Raw genomic sequence first — 22,569 nt, 5'->3', positions numbered from 1 at the left:
TACATGAACCTCTACCACGTGAGCTAAAAGCCAACTGCTTCTTAGCTAAGGTTGTAGAGCAAACTCATTGATCTCCCTCTCTCTGAGTGATCTTAATGCCACTAGATGGGACAGAAAAACACACCCTGAAGGTGTGTGGGTTACACATCCCCATCAGTTCACATGTTGAATTATTCACTTGCATTAAGTTACACCTTTTGACCTTCCTGTTAGTTGCTTTTCTTGTTGTACTTGTCTCTTCTAGCAGCACAGCACTAGAGCGTTGACTCTAGTAAGGCAAATTCAGAAATTATATACAACAGGGAGTGGAAATGGGTCAGATGGTATCTAATGAGGCATAGAGGGACTCTGGTATAATTTGTGAGTAGGTGAAAAACGAGTAAGTTACAACTCAGAACAGGTGGAAAAATTAGTACTTTTTGTGTAAAGTTTAAAAAAAGAAGTCACTGTGTCCTGAAGATAGTGATGTGGAGGTATTTTTGTTCTGAACCGTTTTCAGTGGGATGAGACATGATTCCTCAACTTGGAATAAATATAAGGATTGAGAGTATTTTATTTTACTTTTATGGTCACACACTGTGTTCCGCATCATAAGTAAAACAAATTCGTTTGCACATATTCTTTCAACTAATTTAAGTGCAAACTTTGAGTTATGAGTTAATTATGAATACAAAATTCATACAGGTTTTAGTACTAACATAACACTATATCAATACATCATATGATAAAAAGGGTGGTATGATTTTGTTACTAGCCTGGGATTCAGGAAACCGTGGTTCAGTTCCTTGGTCTGCCACAGACCTTGGGCAAATCACTTAGTCTCTCTGTTCCCCATCTATATAATGCAGATAGTGATACTGCTTGCCTCACAGAGAATTTGTGAAGATAGCTATATTTTTTTTAAAAGGCACTGAGATAGTAAGGTAATGTGAACCATACAAGTACCTAAAATGAATAGGTATGGCTATAACTGAAATTAATAGTATTTATCAATAGCCTCTTCTCTGAGCATAGTTCTGAGCTCTGCTTTGCAATGTACTTTTTGCTGATTTTAATTCCTGTTATGTAAAGTACAAAATATTCTGTTTAATCTCTTTCCCTCCTTCCCTCTTTTCAGGACTATAAATCTGACGGTATGGCTTTGGCTTCCAGTGCCAGGAACAGTCCTCAAGGTCCAGTAAGTAAAAGCATTTTGCTGTACAGATTGCCTTCTGTAACAGTGTTTGCATTCTTCTCTACAGTGCTTCAGCCATCAATCACTGGAAGCGATTTTACCTGAGACAGATCCTACTGCTCTTGAAGTAACTGTGTTTGAGTTTGCTAATTGTTCTCAAATACTTGAATATATAGTATTAACAACTTCTGACCTGCTCACCAAACAGAGGAAAGTTGACTTGAATCATTGAAATCTGAGTTCATTAGCGATCCAGCAAATCCATCTTCTATGTTAGTGCTTGCATTGTATCAGCAGACTGATTTAGGGTAAGGCAGTGTCTGACTCCTGGGGAAAGGGAGAGAAGTTGTGTATAACAGTGGCCTTGCAGTTTCTTGAATGCCGAGGATTGCTCCTGACTAGTGGCATCTCCACCATAAAGAGGTGAGCCCAGGGGTAAGGAAGAGGTCCAGCTAGGTAGTTTTACCACCAGCCATGAGAGTTGGCCAGGCTCATAAAGAAGAACATGCTACCCTTTCCAATATGGTGATAGAGTAGCTGTGCTCCCTCAGATCCCCATGAATGATTGTGTGTCCTGGTGAGATTCCCACTGCACCAAATGTGCATGGCTGTGCCTTTTGAGGCAGAGTGAGCCATTAGTCTTAGTTACTAAATCCGGTTTAACAAAGGTGCATGAATAGTAACACAGACATAATACCTGCAAGAGAACAGTCAAGTCACATGGTAAGGAGATTAATATTTTGTTATACCTGTGCAGATCATATACAGTAAAATGTCTCTGATTTCAGTGGCTTCTTCATGTGTGTGTGTATATGTATAAAATCATCTAAGCTTGGTAACGGATGAAGCAGAAAAAAGTGTTAGGTGTGAATAATTGTAGAGATACCTGATTTTCTTCTAAAAATGTGAACACCAAACCACTAGATTATCAGACACTACCCATCTTCCTCAAAGTTCTGGGATGTCAAGTAGGTTGACTCATTAGTTCCATAATATAATGACTTAATATTTGAAGAAAGGCTCAGTTCAGGAAATGACATACTCATTTCTGGAAGTGATGTATTCTCTCAAAGCCCCACTTAGCCAGAAATGGGTGAACATGTTACAGAGGTATTTGTACTACTCTGTCAAGTGATTTGCAGAATAAAGACAACTGACACAGATTAACAGTGACACTTCAATGCTGCCATTACAGACTTTTCTAACTAGAACTTCTAAAGATGTACTATCCCAATGTCATACCTATGTAATGTTTAGTGACCTATCACGGAATATTTGTGTTAACGTTTTGTAAGAATGTCTGTGCTAGACACTTGGGGCTATGCTCTGATCTGAGTCATACTGGTGTAAAATACAACATAGCTCCATTGGATCTGGGGGAGTTATTCCGGATTCACAGCACTGTAAGACAGGCTGGAATCTTGACTCAGGAGGAAACTACTATATTGCAGTCCATATCTGTGGGGGAAATGTCACTCACATGCCAGTTAGCTCATTTTCAAATCAGATCTGAAATCATACTGGAGCAGGAACTTGTGCGTGCATTTTCTTAACTGGCTAAAGTGAGTTGCTGATTTTTTCAATATTTATTTTATTTAGTTTGGAACTTGAATGTGTGAGTCTTTCTTCCTGTGGACCTTCTACATAGCATACTGAGGGCACTGGATGAACAGTATTCAGCAAAAAAAATCCCTCTAAACCAAACATCAGTATGCTAACCTCTGGGTTTAATTCTGCTGACTCTGTAGTTGCAGAAAGCAACAATGGCAGAATAGATTTCACACTTTTAAATATGATCCCATAATGGTAAAAGTATGTAATTTACACAACGTTTTATAAAACGTGTGTGTGTGTGTGTGTGTGTATGTGTGTGTGTGTGACCTGAGCAGCACAAGGGGAGTATAAATCTCTTACAATTAATCTGCTGGGAATTTTCCCAGTGGGAAGGAGGCCCCAGAAGATGCAGAATCTGAAGGAGCAGTCTCCTATGCCTGCATCAGCACCACATATGAGTCATGCTAGGGGTGGGGAGGTGTGTTTTGGTTATGGGAGCATGCTTCATTTATTTCCATCTGGGGTCCTTGAGAACTGCAGATACAATTTAGAGCATGGTCAGCCTGCTCTAATGTGTACAATAACTGGGTCAAGGGCCAAGAATGAGGGAGTCTTAATGGTTTTCCTAATAGCTCTGATACTGTCTTGTCTTGTGTCTAATAGAATCTGGACACCACAGGGAAGCTTCCTCATAATATAGAAAATTGCAATCAGCTATTACTAAGTTAGTTGATTTCTCTGTACAATAATTAAGACACACCAGTGTGCCATGGCAATGTCTAATTTCACAGTGGATATGGGGAACTGAGAGATGCTAGGCAATTGGGTATCCAGTTGCATGCAACAAACATTTTAGGTAGTTGACTATCAAATTTCTGTATTATCCAGGAGAGCTGTATCCTCCATTTAAAAATGGACTTGTGTGAGGCACAAATCTTTGTGGAAAAGAAACTGAATGACCGGATCCTGCAAACTCTTGCCCATGTGATGGAAATGAATGGAATTATTCATGTCAATAAACACTACTTACCTGAGCACATGTTTATAAGATCTGTATAGACAAGGAAGGATAGATAATTATCAGCTGTCATGCTTCAGGGCAGATGCTGATATAGCAGATTGGGTCAGGAAGAAATTTGTCCCAATAACATAGTATGGAAAGAAATGATTCACTGTGAGGGTTCATACTTTCATCAGAAACATTTGGTATTGGCTATTGTTAGTTATATGATACTGCTGTATATGGATCACTGGGTTGACTTATTAGGATGGTACTGGTGTTTTTACTTGCTCCTCAAGTGCTGTACTATGTGCTTTGCCTTCTGAAATATTTAGAGGTCTTATTCTGAGCATTATATCCTGAGTGCCTGATTCATGTATGTGCAACTAAAAAGATGCTAGACACCTTGTATGTTACATAATAATACTATCAGAGGGGTAGCCGTGTTAGTCTGGATCTGTAAAAGCAGCAAAGAATCCTGTGGCACCTTATAGACTAACAGACGTTTTGGAGCATGAGCTTTCGTGGGTGAATACCCACTTCCTCAGATGCATCTGAGGAAGTGGGTATTCACCCACGAAAGCTCATGCTCCAAAACGTCTGTTAGTCTATAAGGTGCCACAGGATTCTTTGCTGCTTTTATAATAATACTATTAACTGTGCAAAGTGTTGGGCATATCCCTGCAAACACTTATTACTATGAATAGTCTCATTGAATTCAATGAAATTATTCTCACGAGAAAGTTACTCTCACACACAAGTTTTTGCAGAGCTAGGCAGAATGTTTGCATAACTTTGTATTTCCCTGAAGGAGAATGAATAGCTCAAAAAGTGATACCAAATGTGAAGTCTTTCACCTATAGGTTTTCGTTTCAAGCACAATCTAGGTTGGATAAGGATCGAAAGATAATTACCACATAGCTATTAACCAAATTATGTGAAATGAGTCCATGAACTCAGTCCATTTTCCAGTGGACAGCTATGCACATTACAAAAAGCCAGCACCTCATCTGGAATTAATTGGCACCCTTCTTTCCAGTTTCATCAGAAGCCAAAGACTGAATGAGCATGGAGACTGAACTACCTCTCTGTTAGAGAGTTTCAATTTCCAGTGCTGTCAGTCTAGTACATTTCACTAGTAGTAAATTGACTTGATTAAAAAAAAAAAGGGGTGGGGAGTCAAGGTCTAAGAAACGGGCTCAGATTTTCTGATTGTTACCAGAATATTTCAGCGGCAAGGGAAAAGCAGGCAAAGGAGATAGATCAATAAGTCAGTGTTCTCAATAAAAAAAAAAAAAACTTACTTTTACCTGAGAGTTTAATACATATTTTCAGGAAGAAAATGAGTTGGACTGAGGGTTCATTTAAATGGCATACAGACTCATTTTTTTTATTACCTTAGTAATTCCAAATTTTTATTAGATATGGAGAAACTCATCAGTAATTCATTTTCTTGTGACAGGGATTATATTATAGTGTTTGCATGTAACAGGGAGAAGCTGTTCTGCAGTATTCTGAACACACAGGAGTTTGGATATGGATGATTTTGCGAGGCCATAAAAGGAGGGAGTTGCAGTAATCAAGGCATGAAGTGACAAATGCATGAAGGAGAGATCATCAGAGTGAGTGTCAAGCTAATGGTAGATGCGACCACTGTTGCAGAGGTGATAGTAGGCAGGATTTGCAGAGTGTAGTAAAGTGAGATGAAAATGGTAGTGTTGTCTATCATTTGGTTCAACTCAATTTCAGTCTAGCCTTTAGTGAAATTGGTACTTTTGTCATTGCTTGAATCACTGCTCTTGCATTATCTTGTAGTTCTGTACTGTGTGTTATGGATAAATATCCAATCTATGCAAAAAGTTTGAGGATGACTTGAAGTTCAGAGCTGAGAAGTGAAAGTAGGACTGAGTTGAGGAGAGGGAGGGGAACACTAGAGAAGTGAGTTAGGGCACTTTCCTTGCTAAGAAGAAGTGTACTTATATTTATGGTATAAATGATTAAAGCAAAGGTGGTGCTCAGTGTTGATGTTTTAAACATAAGTGCAGGGAGGATTCAGAAATAGATGAGTGAAAACTTTAAAAGAGCTAGATCTCTTTGGTAAAGCTAAGCAAGAATTGACAATGAATAATCTGTTGATTTTCAGTTATTTTTTCCTGTTTGCTAACAATCTGTGAAGGGATCCCAAAATTCCCAAATTAATTGATTCCCAAATATAATCAAGTCATAATTCTTGGTTTATGGATTATCGCTGTAAATTCTGAATGTTCACAATTTATGGTATGGTGTTTATGTAATGAGGTATTCTTCCTGATTGATTGATTTAATATAACTAAATCAATGCAGCACAAATCTTCAGTAGTTTGATTGTAGAATTTGCAAATCAAGTATTTCTGACATTTAAAATCATGTGTATAAATTTGCTTTTGGCAAAAATGTGAAGCATGTGAGCGAATATGTGCAAAAAAAAGCGGCTTATGAAATCATTACAAAAATGATCATACATAAATTTGAATAAATAGTAGTAGAAAAATGATTCCTCTATTTGTGCAGTTCTTACAATATGCCTCATCAGTATAAAAATGATAGATGCATCATTACAATATAAAATTTTAACTAAGTGAGGGGAAGTACACGGAGAAGAGAGAAGAGGTTGGTGAATGTCATATAATTCCAGAATACTTGGAGTAGGTGCTCATATTATTTATTTGAAAATTACACTGAATAGGATTGAGAGGAATTACCATGCATTGATTTAAAGGACAGAAATGAGCATGTATGTCTTCTTTATTTATAAGGCACTTACCATTTACTAAACTATTTTACACAAAATTGCATATCTGCTGGGAAATGAGTGTTCCATAAAATAAGTTTATATTAAAATGATGAATACACTATGAGTATGATTTTGAAAGATGCTAATTGCCTGCAACTCTATTTGAAGTCAGCAGGAGCTGCAGGTGCTCAGCACCTCTGAATCAAGCTTTATATGTTCTACTGTAAACAATGTACCCTATTTCATCCTTCATCATTTCCTGTTTATCAAATTGTGATACATAGATTCATATTTTACACAATGCTTGAGGTGAATTACAACAGATCATGAATTCATAGAGCTACAGTGTGAGCCAGTTGGTTGTGAAACAGCAGCAACAATCTACTCTAATTTGCATAACACAGAACGCTACTCTAATACAGTTGTTACTACAGGAAATTCCAAACATGAAATGACACATTCTTGCATTCTGATCCGTGGGGAAAATGGTTGCTAACCATCAAGGAAAAGATATTGCTGTGCAGCTGTTCCAGTTTAAAAACCTATTAGGCAGTATCAAATACATGTTATAATAGTAGTAATCCCCTCCAAAAATGAGAGTTTTATAGCAGTCAGCTGCTTTATTAGAGACTTTATAGTCCTTGGCTCCAATGGTATATAAAAAATACTCAGACATGGTTGCTTCATTATTGAACTTGTCCTATAAACATTTTCAAGCAGCTCACGTGCCCTACCATAGCTGGAGATCACTGAGACACAGGAGAAACAATTATCCTTTAGGAATCTGAAGGGCACCTCTTATTAAAGTGTCATTCCAGTGTACAATGGTAAGAGGGAGGGTGGTCTTGAGATTAAGTTTGCATTAGGTTTCATGAGACCTGGGTTAAATTCCCAGCTCTGCTACAGACTTCCTGTGTGACCTTGGTCAAGTCACTCAGGGCAAGATTCCCAGGGAAACTCAGACATGGTGACTCCCAGTATCACAATGCCTATCTTTTAGGTTCCGAGAAAATCACTGAGATTCACAAAGTTTGTGTTATGCACCTTAGCTCCTGTACAATGAATGTGGGGAGAGAGGAATCTCAGAATGCCATTCTCAAAAGCCAGAACATTAGGTGACTTTTACCAAACCTAGCCAATGGGAGGTGCCAAGCTGAAGGGATGTGCTAAGCCCTGCCCCTCTCTTGGAGATAGGAGCCGAAGACTGGGCTGCATGGAGGCATCTACCTACGCTTGGGATTCTCAGCTGTGAACCCTCTCTTGGCAGTAGGTGCCTATGCCAGCTGAGCCTATGCCCTGCTCTATTGACTTTTTATATATTTTTTATTCACAGTGGAATAGCGTAACAGGAGCCCCACATTTGAACATCCTGTAGCCCAGTGGCTACGGCACTCACTTGAGATGTGGAAAATCCTAGTTCAAATCCCTTCTTCCCCCTCAGTTAGAAAGGGGACTTGAACACAGGGCTGGCACCAGTGGTGGAAGCACGTGCCTGGGGCAGCACGTATTGAGGGGTGGCATTCCATCCATTCTTGGGGCGACCCATTCTTGCTTCGGCAGTTCGGGTGGCAGCAAAAATGGTAGAGCTGACCCTTCTTGAATCCTAGGACCAATCCTATTCAATTTATTCATAAATTATCTGGAGAAAGGGGTAAACAGTGAGGTGGCAAAGTTTGCAGATGATACTAAACTGCTCAAGATAGTTAAGACCAACGCAGACTGTGAAGAACTTCAAAAAGATCTCACAAAACTAAGTGATTGGGCAACAAAATGGCAAATGAAATTTAATGTGGATAAATGTAAAGTAATGCACATTGGAAAAAATAACCCCAACTATACATACAATATGATGGGGGCTAATTTAGCTACGAGTCAGGAAAAAGATCTTGGAGTCATCATGGATAGTTCTCTGAAGATGTCCACGCAGTGTGCAGAGGTGGTCAAAAAAGCAAACAGGATGTTAGAAATCATGAAAAAGGGGATAGAGAATAAGACAGAGAATATATTATTGCCCTTATATAAATCCATGGTACGCCCACATCTCAAATACTGTGTACAGATGTGGTCTCCTCACCTCAAAAAAGATATACTGGCACTAGAAAAGGTTCAGAAAAGGGCAACTAAAATGATTAGGGGTTTGGAGAGGGTCCCATATGAGGAGAGATTAAAGAAGCTAGGACTCTTCAGCTTGGAAAAGAGGAGACTAAGGAGCGATATGATAGAGGTATATAAAATCATGAGTGATGTGGAGAAAGTGAATAAGGAAAAGTTATTTACTTATTCCCATAATAAAAGAACTAGGGGTCACCAAATGAAATTAATAGGCAGCAGGTTTAAAATAAATAAAAGGAAGTTTTTCTTCACACAGCACATAGTCAACTTGTGGAACTCCTTACCTGAGGAGGTTGTGAAGGCTAGGACTATAACAGCGTTTAAAAGAGAACTGAATAAATTCATGATGGTTAAGTCTATAAATGGCTATTAGCCAGGATGGGTAAGGAATGGTGTCCCTAGCCTCTATTTGTCAGAGGACAGAGATGGATGGCAGGAGAGAGATCACTTGATCATTTCCTGTTAGGTTCACTCCCTCTGGGGCACCTGGCATTGGCCACTGTCGGTAGACAGATACTGGGTTAGATGGACCTTTGGTCTGACCCGGTACGGCCGTTCTTATGTTCTTAATCAGCATCTCCCCCCATCCCATGTTAGTATCCTAACCACTGGGCTATAAGTTATGAGGGAGTTGATCCACTCCTTCCTCTCATTTTGTGTAAGCTTCTCTAAAGGGTCCTAATCCAGTAGATGAGATCTGAATATGCTTACCCAATCGGGCCCTGCAGGTGAGTTAGGCAGAGGAATGCCTATCTTCTCCTGGTTTGTGCATCACTCTGGGACTTAGATGTCATGATGCCTGGTGTGGGACTGCACTGTGTGTATGCTTAAAGGCATAAATATAGGTTCTTAGGGAACTCCTACTGCAAACGTGTAGATGACAAACCATTCTAGGCACTTACAGGGCTTGGGGGCTTCTGAACAGGGGTTTTGTGAATCCCAGTGGAATTTAGGTGCCTAAGATGCCAGTTAGGTGCCTAAGTCCTTGTGAATACAACCGCTAATCTTTTCTGCCTCAGTATCTTTAGTAAAACAGAGATAACAGCGCCTCCTTTTTCCTTGTTATCTATTTAGATGCAAAGACTCTCACTTGCTGTGTTTGTACACTGCCTAGCACAATGTGACCCTGATTGTGGTTGAGGCCTCGAGGTGATAAGTTAATATCCAGATGTACCTCATTTTGAGAGATGTCACTCACTGAGTCCCAACATTGCCCTCCTTCCACTCAAATTTGTGTGCCCCTGCTTTCATTATTGAAAATTACTTACATCACAGGAAGAACCATGAAACTGAGGTTATAGAAAGAGTGACTTGCATCAAAGCAAGAAATCCAAGAGGATTTTCAGTTTCTGGGAAGCACACATTAGGGTCTATAGTTGGCATTTGATTCTTGACAAGCTGAGAGGTATTACTAATACCCCTGGCTCTTGCTGCTGCTCTTGCGAGTGAAGATCACCATAAAATATTTGCAAGATCAGATTCTAAGTTAAGGAAGTCACTGCTTTAGTTTTGTGCTTGCATGTTTTGAGGAACAGAATTGTACTTTTCCTCCCAGACTTCTGATTGCTTTAGGGTGTTGATTAGGGGATATTTTGGTGCCTATTGATTATTTGTTAATCAGTAGAGCTGGTTGGGAAATTTTCGATGATATCTTTAGCATCAGAAAATGCAGATTCGTTGGAACTGCAACAGTTTGAGAAAGGGTCAGTTTAACAAACTTATCATTTTGTAAAAAAATTGGAAGAAAGGTGAATTTTGAAAATGTCAGAATGTCCCATTTGAAAAAGTTCAGGTTTTAGTTTCAAACAACATTTTGTTTCATAATTTAATTATTATTAGCTATTTAGCGATAACACCAGCTCTTTTCCTGATTTCAACAACAGGAGATTGAGTTAAAAGAAGGTGTTCCCTGGGTCTTCCTACCTGTATATGTCCTCTGTTAGCTGCAGCTTCTTTCAATGCTTCAATAGCTACGGTGAAGTTATCAGAGCCTTTGTCAGAGTCTCTTAAAGAGTAGGTCTAAAATAACATTAAAAGAGTGTTTGTGGTTATACAAAAGCTTCCATCTCTGTTTTAATTTCTTAGAATCCAATTTAAGTTCATGTCTTTTGAAAACTAATGATTTGAGGAATAAGATTTCATTTGTGGAAGAATGTATTATTTGGAGCAGAAAATGACCTGAGCTGTGCATTTAAAAATGCTTACTGATGTCACTGTAAAAGAAGTTGCATTACTCCACTGAATAATTAAGACCATGCAGAATAATGTTAAGGCTGTTCCGCCTATTTCTTGGTAACAGATTTACCTGAAATTTTTTAGTCTGGTTCTTGTGATTAAATCTTCTTTGTTGGAGCTTGTGTTACAAGAACCTGTTACTCTTCAAATGCTTACATTTGTCAGAGTACCATTTTAAAAACAGGATTCCAATTGCCTTGCTTGACTCATCAATAATTTATGGAACTTTAATTATTACTTTTGTGCCTGTTTTGGACAAAGAGAATTATGCAGGCAATTTTGGTAGCACTGTTTGAGCTATTGAAGGGAGAGGATGGAGAAGAATTAATATATTGCTTGGGTTTTTAGTGCCACACAGTTGTGGCATAAAAAATAATGAAGTTAAGAACTGAGTTTATCTCTCTGTGAATTACACTATCTGTATTGTTGTCTGTAAAGTTGTGTGTTGTGACTGATGAGAAGGAATGCATATGTTTCTCAAATACACCAAATTATTGCTTATAGAACAATCTAGTACTAAAAAAGGGAGCTTGAGAGAATTCAAATAGATCTGAGGATGAATGATTCAGTAAGACTTCAATTCCAGAATATGAACAGCTTTTCTGGATATTTTTTTTATTATGGGCTGCTGTTGCCTGCTGTTAATGACAGATAGTATGTGCAAATATAACAAATTTGAAACTTAGAGAAGTTAAATTCCCTACTCTGTTACTCCAGTGTTACACTGCTGTGGCTTTGTTGAAGTGAATGGAGTTATACTGGTATAAAACTGGAGTTACCTTGTGCTGAATCAAGTTCCTAGAATTATATGAATGCTGAATTTTCTAGCTGTTTAATAGATTTCCCTTTAAATAATGTAAGTGGTTTTTATTAGCCTGAGAAATGTGTACCTTCTAAAATAACCTTTTCTGTATTGCCAAAGTTTGTCATATAATCAATGAATTTTATTTATTCATGGTGCAAATAAGAAATTATATATAATATTTTAAATGGCAGGTGTCCTATTTCTGACAAGTCAGTCCTTAATTTTGAAAGTCTGCATGAGTAGCTTTAGAACATTAACTTATCTTTTACCAAGTTACTTTCCTGTGAATAGGAATATGCAGAAAGAATGAGCATGAATCCTACTTACAAGCCACTACTATCTTATTTGAAACTTGCCCATGAAACTAAATTTGTATAGACTCCTGCCATGTACATTATACTATGCTTGTTTCCTTAGGTGCCTGTAGCGGGGTGGTTACCCGCTCCTGCCCTGAGGGGTTTAAAACAGCCCTGGAAGAGGGCCGTGGGATGAGGAAAGCAGCGAGGCTGATTGGAGGAAACAGCCTCAGCTGGGGGCTATGCCCCAATCAGGGCCCAGCTGGCTCTATAAAGGCTTAAGTCAGGAGTAAAGGCACACAGTCTCTCTCTAGCTGTAGAGGGAGATGGGCCTGGCTGCAGGAAGCTAGAGACAGGGCACCTGAATGGAGCAGGGCTGGGGAAAGGCAGATGAGCCAAGGAGCTCCAGCCTGGAAAGCCCAGGCTGTGGCCTAGCATAAGCTAATAGGTACTGGGGGGTTGCAGAGGGCAGCCCAGGGGTAAGTAAAGGCAGCAAGTCCAACCCCCACTTGCCAGTGATGTGTAGCATACCCTGCAGTCTGCCTCAGGGAACGGGGGCTAGTTGGTGACTGGCAGTAGCCTTACACTGAGGCAAGGTATGGATAGGGGATGGAGGTTCCCCTGAGACCAAGGGGTTACTGTCAGAGGGGCAGCACCTCAGAGAAAGGGGCACCGGAGTCCTGGAAGGGACACGGGGGAACGAGCAGTAAGGCGGATTTCTGGCCTGCAGGGGGCGCTCCGGAAGTTGGATGATCTAATTCCCTGAGAGAGCAGCAGGAGGCACCACAGAGGGTGAGTCCACATGCCTGCAGTGCCCAATAGTAGGTAAAACTGTTTGGGTTTGTCTACACTGCAATTTGAGGCTAGGGTTCAAACTCCGGCTCAAACCTACCTCCCTTTCATCTACATACACATTGTAATAACCTAGGGTTCCAGAACCCATGGGTGTCCAACATCTAAGCCTGAGTCAAGCTAGGACCCAGGATCCAATCCCTGGTGCTTTTCAGGGCTGATGCTGTCCTCCTGGAATCATGCTCCAGGAGCCCACCAAAAGTATTTCACAATCCCACAGGCCAACTTTCTTTGTCCTCGGGACAGTCAAGTTTTCCCACACTCCACCATGAACAAAGGGCTAGAGCAGCCATATTTTAAGTGTGTGCTAGGAAGTCTGAGATACAGTGGTTGGACTTGGACCTGCGTATGAAATGTATATGCTGCAGTTCCAGGTTGGAACCCAGGGATAAACAATTTCTAATCTTGGGTTACAAATGAGTGTAGATGCTCAAGCCCTGAGTTAACAAACCCAGGGTCTGCTAACTTCAGTTCTACTAATCTTGGGCTTACATTGCAGAGTAGACATATCCTTTGTATCCCCAGTAAACTGGATTTTAATTTTGCCGCAAAGCCCCCTAGATTGGGCTGCACTCAGATGAAGCAGTCTGCATATTTTGCAGCAGTTTCCATATCAATAAAATATAAATATAAAGAATAGAATTAAATATCACAATAAATAATGCAGCCAGCACAGTAGCATGTAAATGTGTAATTTATTTAGATAGTAAATTAAATTTAATTTATATTGCCCCCATATTTTCAGTGTGTCAGAAATGTTTGAACTGACAATGGATAATTGCATCACCGTAGCGTTTTTCAGTGGGGGGAAGGTGGAGTTTTGGCAGCTGGATTGAGGTATTTAGGACTAAATATGGATGGGAATTTATAAGAAAAAGTTTTCTAGTCAGAAATTGCAGATTTGTCAAAACCAAAACTGTTTTTTCATTAGCCAGGTTTCCCATGACCAGGATGGAATTCTGGTCAAAACAAGACAGAAAGAGAACTCCCAAAATAACCAGTAGTAAAGTGGTTAGGGTAGATATGGGATACTGTGGTTCTAAAGCAGGAGGGACTTGAATCTGGGTCTCCCATATCCGAGGGGAGTGCCCTAACTCCAGACTGTTGACTATTCTGGGGGGGGATTGTGCTCTTATGGTTTTTTCCAAAGGTCTCATTTCTGTTTTGTTGTGGAATGAAAACAAATTTTGAAACCTCAGTTCAGTCTTTCTGTCTTCCTTTCTTGAAACAGAATTCTTGTTTTCCGGCCATACTTATTTAGGACATTTACAATGTTGCCAATTACGGCAATTTTGTTGTGAATTTAGGATATTTGGTGTTTTTTATTAAAGAACCAGCTCCTGAGGTCATATGATTATGTAAGAATCTCAGCTTTCATATTAAAAAATAAAGTAAGCTTCTATCCTTCATGGCTGCAGAAAAAAGCCTTAGAAGGTGAAACCTAAAGGGTCAAAAACTAAGAGAGCAAATAAAAAGATTCCAAAATGTATTTTTAAAATTTCAAGTACTTTTAAACCAATGTCATGAGGGTTTTTTGGGTAGCTGACTTACAATTTGTGAATGCTTGGAGATGGCAATGCTGCTTTTGACATCAGAGAAGAAGTGGGAGGCAGTCTGAGCTTGCAGAAGGAATAAATTAACTGGAAGTTTCAGAATGAAATTTAACCATATTGACGTTGTATTTGTCATCTTCAGGTCTCAGAATTAATAACCCCATTGATGTTTGCACTTTTTGAAGGTGTCTTTTCATCTTCTCAACCATAATGCAGGATTTGCTTCTGGAGAAGATACTATACACATGGAATTAAAAATAATGTAGGATTGTGGAGGTATATTGGGAAAGAAAGCTTTTTTGATACTAAAATAAAAGTTTCAAGTGAGGATTTTCTTCAGTGTGAAGCTACGCTTATGGATGTGTCTTCAGTGGGCCATAAGCACCAGTACTTACTAGCCTTGAACACCCTCTGAAACTCACAGGAGTTGGGCTGAATAGTGAATAAAACCTCTGGGCTTAGGCTCCACCTCTGCCCTCAGGCTCATGTGAGCTTGGGGTTTGTTAAGAATGAAGTATTGTGAATTGATAGATAAATCTACACCCCGCCCTGTGGGTACAGAGCTCTCAAGAGACAAAATAGGGGAGTTTCTACTGTGCAGAAGTAGGGCAGGATTTGGCCATGTGATGAGGCAGCAAGGGTGAGGGGCTTTATGCTGCCTCTATGCTGTGGATCTCAGTCTTTGGGGGATCACTGTGGATCAATGTGCACTGCATCTTTAGAGGTGAGGCCAGAAATGGAGTAGGAAGGGATGGGATCACATTCTCCACCATTACGTCTGATCAGTTGGTCCTTTCCTACATTGCAGTGTGTTTACATGCACTGCAGAACGTCTGCAAGCCCTGGCATGGAATAGTGGACATTAAAAGCTTCAGTACTGTGCTGTGGGTGGCATGGAGGATTCCTTCCTTTATGGGCTGCCATGAATCCCACTATGTGCTGCCTGGCTATACAGCCTGTGCTTGGGGATGAGGGCTTTGGATTTAGGGGCAAATGCTGCCCATGCCTCTATGGCAGTAGAACCTGCTTGGCTTCATTACATGGATGGGAAGCTGCACAGGATGAAAGGGAGGAAAGGCAATGTCAGAGGGATTGCTGGCAGACTAATTCCCCCTTCCCTCTGAGAGGAAGGAGAGACAAGATGCCTAAACCAACCATTGTGCTTGCTTTGTGGTTTAGAGGTTGTCGAATGCGCGCGCACACACACACACACACACACGGATTTGCCCATCAAGGAGATGTTACAATTTATATGCTTCTTTCCTACAGAATGGTCACCCTATCCTCTAAAATAGGGATTTTCCTATGAATGGAGAATATTTGAATTGGCATGTACAAACTCAGGACTGGGTTTACCCCACTATTTGATTGTGAGACATTTAGCTGCAACTGAGGCCTTGCTGTATTCCTTGCATTGTCCTACACATCTCTGCTATTTCTGTTTTTCATTTCTATAATATAAGCCTTGTGGTTTTCATAGTAAATTAAGATTCAATGGCTTGCTGCCACCTTTTGGGTCAAAAAGGAGGGAGAGTTCAGTGCAGGAAGATATTTTTGAGGTGTGCACACTGAAATGCTTTAATTCACATTATTTGTGAAAAGAAATTACCAGATTCAGAGATCTAATTCTACTTTGAATCATGTTTCATACTCACTGAGATTTTACTGTACTTTTGATTAACTCTAGTGACACTCAAACCCATATAAAACTCCAACTACAAGGGAGAAAAAGCAGGGCTGGTGAAAGGATATTTTGTGCCCTAGGCGAAACTTCCACCTTGCAGTGGTAGTGCACCATGCAACTGATCACCCATGTTACATGAAAATCTGGCTCTGATGATGTCGTAATTAGACTTAAGAGGTACTGCTGCATTTCCTAGCGCTGTTGTCCCAGGCTGGCTGCAGACTCAGGCAGACAGAACTGTGTTGGTTAGACGCCCATCACCTTTGGAAGATTTTCCTTGTAGCCATAAGGGCTCGAGACAGGCGTGTTTCTTCACTGAAAACTTGCAGTGTGCTGCCCCTGAATCCAAGATTAATACTTCGTGTGGGCAGATGCAGAGCTCAGGGCTTGAAGGCCTCTGGTCTAATGGTCTGAGCCAGTGCAGCACTAGAGTCTCGATCTCCTATGTTCAAAGCAGGACTCTGACAACGACTCCCTGGTGACCTTGGGAAAGTCATGTCTCTGTTCTCTGCCTCAGTTTCCCCAAAAATGGAGCTCTATTTACCTGCTCCACATGGCTGCAGGGATGGATAGGGATAAAGCCTTGGAAGGTGGCACATGCTGAGGAAGGATATACTTTTGCAGCTTTTAACCCTGTATCCTCTGGCAGGGCATAGTGGCCATGGTCTCCTCTTCCTTTCTCCAAACCCTGTCTTCCCCTCCTGCCACTGCATTGCTGTCAATAGGGCCAGCTGCAGCTGGGCTGATGTCACCCACTCTGACCTGCAACCAGCAGCCCTTGGGCAGCAGACGCTGCTGCGGCAGGGGATCTGGGACTGCCAGAGCCGGAGGGAGCAGGCTAGGGTATGATGCGGCAGCCTGGGGGCTCGGGGAGGAGGCTGCTTTGGGCTGACAGGGGGGGCACGGGAGGGCAGTGATGTGGGGCATGGCGGAGGGAGATGGTGGGGCCCATGGTTGCAGAGGATGCCCACAGAGGTAGGTGCTAACGTGGCTGCGAGTGGCCCATCCCCCCACCAGGAGCAATAGTGTAAAAAGAAATTGGGGTCACTGCTTTTTGGCGCCCCCAAATCTTCGCGCCCTAGGCGGCCGCCTAGTTCACCTACTGGTTACACTGGCCCTGAGAAAAAGTTGCCATGGTTCTTCAGCCAAGGCTAGTGTCATAAACAGATAGCTAAGGGTTAATGTCTCTTTCACCTGAAGCACCTGACCAGAGGACCAATCAGGAAACCGGATTTTTTCAACTTTGGGTGGAGGGAATTGAGTGTCTGTGTCTTTGTTTTCTGGCTGCCTGCTTTCTCTGAGCTTTGGAGAAGTAGTTTCTTTTTTCTAGTCTTCTGTTTCCAAGTGTAAGGACAAAGAGATCAGATAGTAAGTTCTATGGTTTCTTTTCTTTGGTATTTGCATGAATATAAGTGCTGGAGTGCTTTGATTTGTATTCTTTTTGAATAAGGCTGTTTATTCAATATTCTTTTAAGCAATTGACCCTGTGTTGTATCATCTTAATACAGAGAGAACATTTGTACTTATTTTTCTTTCTTTTTATATAAAGCTTTCTTTTAAGACCTGTTGGAGTTTTCTTTACTTCAGGGAAATTGAGTCTGTACTCACCAGGGAATTGGTGGGAGGAAGAAATCAAGGGGAGATTTGTGTGTTGGATCGCTAGCCTGATTTTGCATTCCCTCTGGGGGAATAGGAAAGTACTTTTTGTTTCCAGGATTGGGAACGGAGAGGGGGAGTCCCTCTGTGTAGTTTCACAGAGCTTGTGTCGGTGTATCTCTCCAGGAGCACCTGGAGGGGGGAAGGGAAAAAGGATTATTTCCCTTGGTTGTGAGACTCAAGGGATTTGGGTCTTGGGGTCCCCAGGGAAGGTTTTTCAGAGGGACCAGAGTGCCCCAAAACACTCTAATTTTTTGGGTGGTGGCAGCAGGTACCAGGTCCAAGCTGGTAACTAAGCTTGGAGGTTTTCATGCTAACCCCCATATTTTGGACGCTAAGGTCCAAATCTGGGACTAAGGTTATTACAGCTAGTGCCTCCTGGTTTAAAAAGGAGATGGTGTAGTTGGTGTAGGTTTAATTTCAAAGCTGGTCCACCTCAGAATACAAAGCAATGTTGTCCTATGGATATGTGTGAGGAGCTCTTTCCAACAGAGTGTTCCCTTTCTGAGGGATTAGAACAGAAGTACTTGTGGCACCTTAGAGACTAACAAATTTATTTCAGCACAAGCTTACGTGGGCTACAGCCCACTTCTTCGGATGCATAGAATGGAACACACAGACAGAAGTTTCCATTCTATGCATCTGAAGAAGTGAGCTGTAGCCCACAAAAGCTTATGCTGAAATAAATTTGTTAGTCTCTAAGGTGCCACAGGTACTCCTGTTCTTTTTGCGGATACAGACTAACACAGCTGCTACTCTGAAACCTGAGGGATTAGAGAATATCACTGAGGTTAGTTGCAGAATTTCGCCCAGGACGTTCTGGTCTAGAGGTTTGGAACATAGGCTGCGGACCGGGGCCTAACCATGTCTTGGTTGTGTCTGATCTATGTTGGGCTGTGATCCTGCACGTCAGGTCACAAAGACACTCACTGAAATTTGACCTGTCTGCCTCTCTATCACAACTCACTCCTCTGACTCAAATTTGGAGGGGATAGGTTTCTGGGCTCCTGGGTCAGGGGGTTCAGGACACTATTGGGGGTCCTGAGAAGGAAAGAGTTGGGTCAGGTGTGTGTGTGGGGAAAATGTATGCCTCCCACCCCCTTGATTTTAAATTGTGCTCTGCAGCCCTTGTGGAAGCTATAATGGCCTTGTCCTAGTCCCAGTGACACAATGAAAATCTTCCCATTGATTCCAGTAGTTTTGAATGAATGTACCAAGCATAATCACACATCCGTGTCAAGCCAGTCAGATTATTTGTCAGCACTGTAAAAAATTATGCAATATATAAATAAGCAGAGAGTAAGATCAAAGGCTTAATGTTTACATGATGTTCAGCACTATCCATTCAGATGCTGAAAAAAAGTCAACAAAATATCTGTAAGCAGGGACTGAATGAGCTCTCCTCAGACATCTTGTGATGTACCAGGGTGTCATGGTATAATTCCCCACTCTGAACCTTAGCGTCCAAAAGATAGGGTGCCAGCATGAATTCCTCTAAGCTCAATTACCAGCTTAGTACTTGTAGCGCTGCCACCAACCAGGAATTCCAGTGCCTGGTACACTCTGGTCCCCTCAAAACCTTGCCTGGGGACCCCCAAGACCCAGTCCCTCTGGATCTTAACACAAGGAAAGTAAACCCTTTCCCTCATCGTTGCCTCTCCCAGGCTTCCCCTCCCTGGGTTACCCTGGAAGATTACTGCAATTCAGACTTCTTGAATTTCAAAACAGAGAGGAAAATTCACCTTCCCCCCTCCTTATCTCTCCCCCTCCCAGACTCTCCCTGAGAGAGAAAGTAATCCTGACACAGAGAGAAAATTAACCTCTCTCTCCCCCTTCCCTCCTTTCTCCCTACCAATTCCCTGGTGAATCCAGACCCAGTCCCCTTGGATCTCACACTAGAATAAAAAAAAAAACAATCAGGTTCTTAAACAAGAAAAGCTTTTAATTAAAGAAAGAACAAACAGTGAAAATTATCTTTGTAAATTTAAGATGGAATATGTTACAGGGTCTTTCAGTTACAGACACTGGGAATACCCTCCCAGCCTAAGTATACAAGTACAAATTAAAATCCTTTCAGCAAAATACACATTTGAACTCCTTCCACCCAAATACACTTTTGCAAATAAAGAAAACAAACATAAGCCTAACTCGCCTTATCACCTAGTACTTACTATTTTGAATCTATAAGAACCTGTATCAGGGAGATTGGAGAGAAACCTGGTTGCATGTCTGGTCACTCTCAGAACCCAGAGAGAACAACAACCAAAAACTAACAGCACACACAAAAACTTCCTTCCCTCAAGATTTGAAAGTATCCTGACCCCTGATTGGTCCTCTGGTCAGGTGACAGCCAGGGTCACAGATCTTGTTAATCCTTTACAGTCAAAAGAGACATGAAGTACTCCTGTTCTATTAACCCTTAACTATCTGTTTATGACACGGGGGGGAAAGACTTCAAGAGCAGCCTATATTTACAAAAACATGCCTACCCTGCCTAGGTGCTGAACAGATGGAGCTGCCTTGCCAAAGTGATCAATTTTGGCTGGTTTTGGGTTACAGCTGAATGCAGGGGTAATAAAATGTTTTTGTTCTTATTGTGTGGGTAAAGAGCATTGGAAGTGTACTTCAAATGCTCAGATTGAGGGGGTCACCCTACATTGAAACTTACTTGCTAAGCAGTGGCAGGGTTGCCAAGTCTCAATGAAAGAGAGAGGGGGTTTCCATGGGGTGGTATGAACTGTGGTTAGAGTCCTAGACCCTCTCTTCTCCAGTGTCTAAAGATAGAGCTTACTAAACTCAATGTAGAGTCCTTATTTCTGTTATAGCAGCAAAGAATCCTGTGGCACCTTATAGACTAACAGACATTTTGGCGCATGAGCTTTCGTGGGTAAATACCCACTTCGTCGGATGCATGTACTGGTCAAATGTACATGCATCCGACGAAGTGGGTATTTACCCACGAAAGCTCATGCTCCAAAACGTCTGTTAGTCTATAAGGTGCTACAGGATTCTTTGCTGCTTTTACAGATCCAAACTAACACGGCTACCCCTCTGATAATATTTCTGTTATGTGATTACTAAAAGTGAATCACTGATGAGCAAGTATAGGGGCCTTAAGTCGTCTTAGACTTGGAGTAGATCAGTGAAAGATGAATACACAGGCTGCATTAGCAGTGAGGTTCTCTGCTACCCAGTGAAATCACTAAGAGCTGGGCTAAGTAGTGGTACCTCAGAATCACAGGAGTGGCCAGTGACATCAAAGGGAACAATGGCAGCAAGTGGCTGCAGAGAAAGCAGCAATGTGCCAGTTGCCAATTGCAGAGGCAGAGACATAGCTGGGATATCAGCCCATGTGAAAGCACCTCTGAATTCTGGGTCTTTGCTGAGCAAGGACAACTAATGGAGAGTGGGGTGCAGTAGAGGGAAAGGCAAATCCCATGTTAAAGGGACATGTGTTTGTCAGACTGTCACACTACCAGGTGGGAAACAAGCAAAGGAAACTGCCTAATGTCATGTGGGGTGGATGTTTGCTTATGAGAAGAATAACTATAGCATTATTTAATATTTGTATTACTGTGGTACCTGGGAGGCCCCAGGACAGCATTGTGCTAGGTGCTGTACAAACACAAAACAAAAAGGATAGTCCCTGCCTCGAAAGGGCTTGCAATCCAAATATATAAACAGATGGGGCGAGGGGGAATGCAGGGAAACAATGAGACAGTTTTGGTCATCATGACAGGCAGCACTCTCTGCACACCAACAGCCTGACTATTGTCAAGTTTTCTTTAGGCATCACAGCGAAGGAGAGGTCTAAAGAGGGTTTAAAAGGCGAATACTGAGTAAATTTTGCAGGTGTATATGGGAAGTACCTCCCAAGCATGAGTGGCAGTATAGGAGAAAGTATGAAGGTGCCTGTTAGAATAATTAACAAGTGGGCGATGGAGACTGGCATCATGGACTAATAGTGGGTAAGGATTGAAATCTCAATAGTAAATAAATGATGGTAGAGGGGTGGGGATAGGCTCTGAAGGGCCTTGAAAGTGAAGTGAAGTTGCTTATGTTTGATGTGGCAGAGAAGGTTGAAGCCATGCATGCATGCAAAGAGGAGCAGGTGATATGGTCAAAGCAACAGGCTAGGAACATTATCTTTGCAGGAGCATTCTGAATAGATAGGACTGGGCAAGACTGCATTTTCCAAAGCCAGATAAAAGGATGAAACATGAACTGATGAGGGGCGGAGAGTTTCATCTGCGTGGCTGGATAAAAAAGACTGTGTCTGAGAGCTGTTATTCAGAAAAAATTGACAAGATTTAGACATAGCCAAGATGTGAGGACCAAGAGAATGGTTCAAGTTTCAGATGACACCCAGTTTACAGGTATATAGTCAGAAGTGCTTGGCTTTTTGATCCTTTGCTGAGTATGAACCCATGAGGTACAGGTGGGTTTGTACTTGTCATGGCTAGTCCACACCACTCACCATTGCTTGTGCTACTCCGGCTCCACTACTATTTTAGCACACTAGCTGATGCGAGCTAGTGCAAGTTTGTCTGCGAGAGCTGGGAATCACATCACTAGCACATACTATAGACAGAACCTTAGCAAGTGTCCCTCTTAAAAAACACCATCTCTTTTTAGGAGCTACTGTAGTAATCCTCTCTGAAGATCTGGATGGGCTGCACTCTTCTCTGTCTGCAATTTTTCATTGTTCTCCAGGGCTACCTTAAGAGTATATTCCTATTTACTTAAAGTTTGCCCTTTATGAAAATGGCTTTGCTTTTTTCCCCATTCTCCTTTTCACAAATTCATGCCAAATATTGATATTTGATGATAACAAATATCATACATTGCTTTTAATTAAGAGAGACTCAGAAAAGA

The 22,569-nt window shown here is 41.4% G+C and overlaps 1 protein-coding gene across 10 annotated transcripts in view; it reads left to right on the top strand.

The window, feature by feature from the left end:
• The window catches only part of RBFOX1 (RNA binding fox-1 homolog 1), a 2,697,109-nt gene that overhangs the window by 491,466 nt on the left and 2,183,074 nt on the right, over positions 1-22,569 (top strand). For all 10 annotated transcript variants that reach the window (XM_050966439.1, XM_050966435.1, XM_050966438.1 and 7 more), the window contains exon 2: positions 1,118-1,177. In XM_050966439.1, coding sequence (XP_050822396.1) covers positions 1,118-1,177 — 60 coding nt within the window. The remainder of the gene's footprint in view (positions 1-1,117; positions 1,178-22,569) is intronic.

The sequence above is a fragment of the Gopherus flavomarginatus genome, chromosome 9, assembly GCF_025201925.1.
Source record: "Gopherus flavomarginatus isolate rGopFla2 chromosome 9, rGopFla2.mat.asm, whole genome shotgun sequence".
NCBI classification, from domain to species: domain Eukaryota; kingdom Metazoa; phylum Chordata; order Testudines; family Testudinidae; genus Gopherus; species Gopherus flavomarginatus.
The sequence above is the reverse complement of the archived record's forward strand: the minus strand, read 5'-3'. Positions and strand labels throughout refer to the sequence as shown.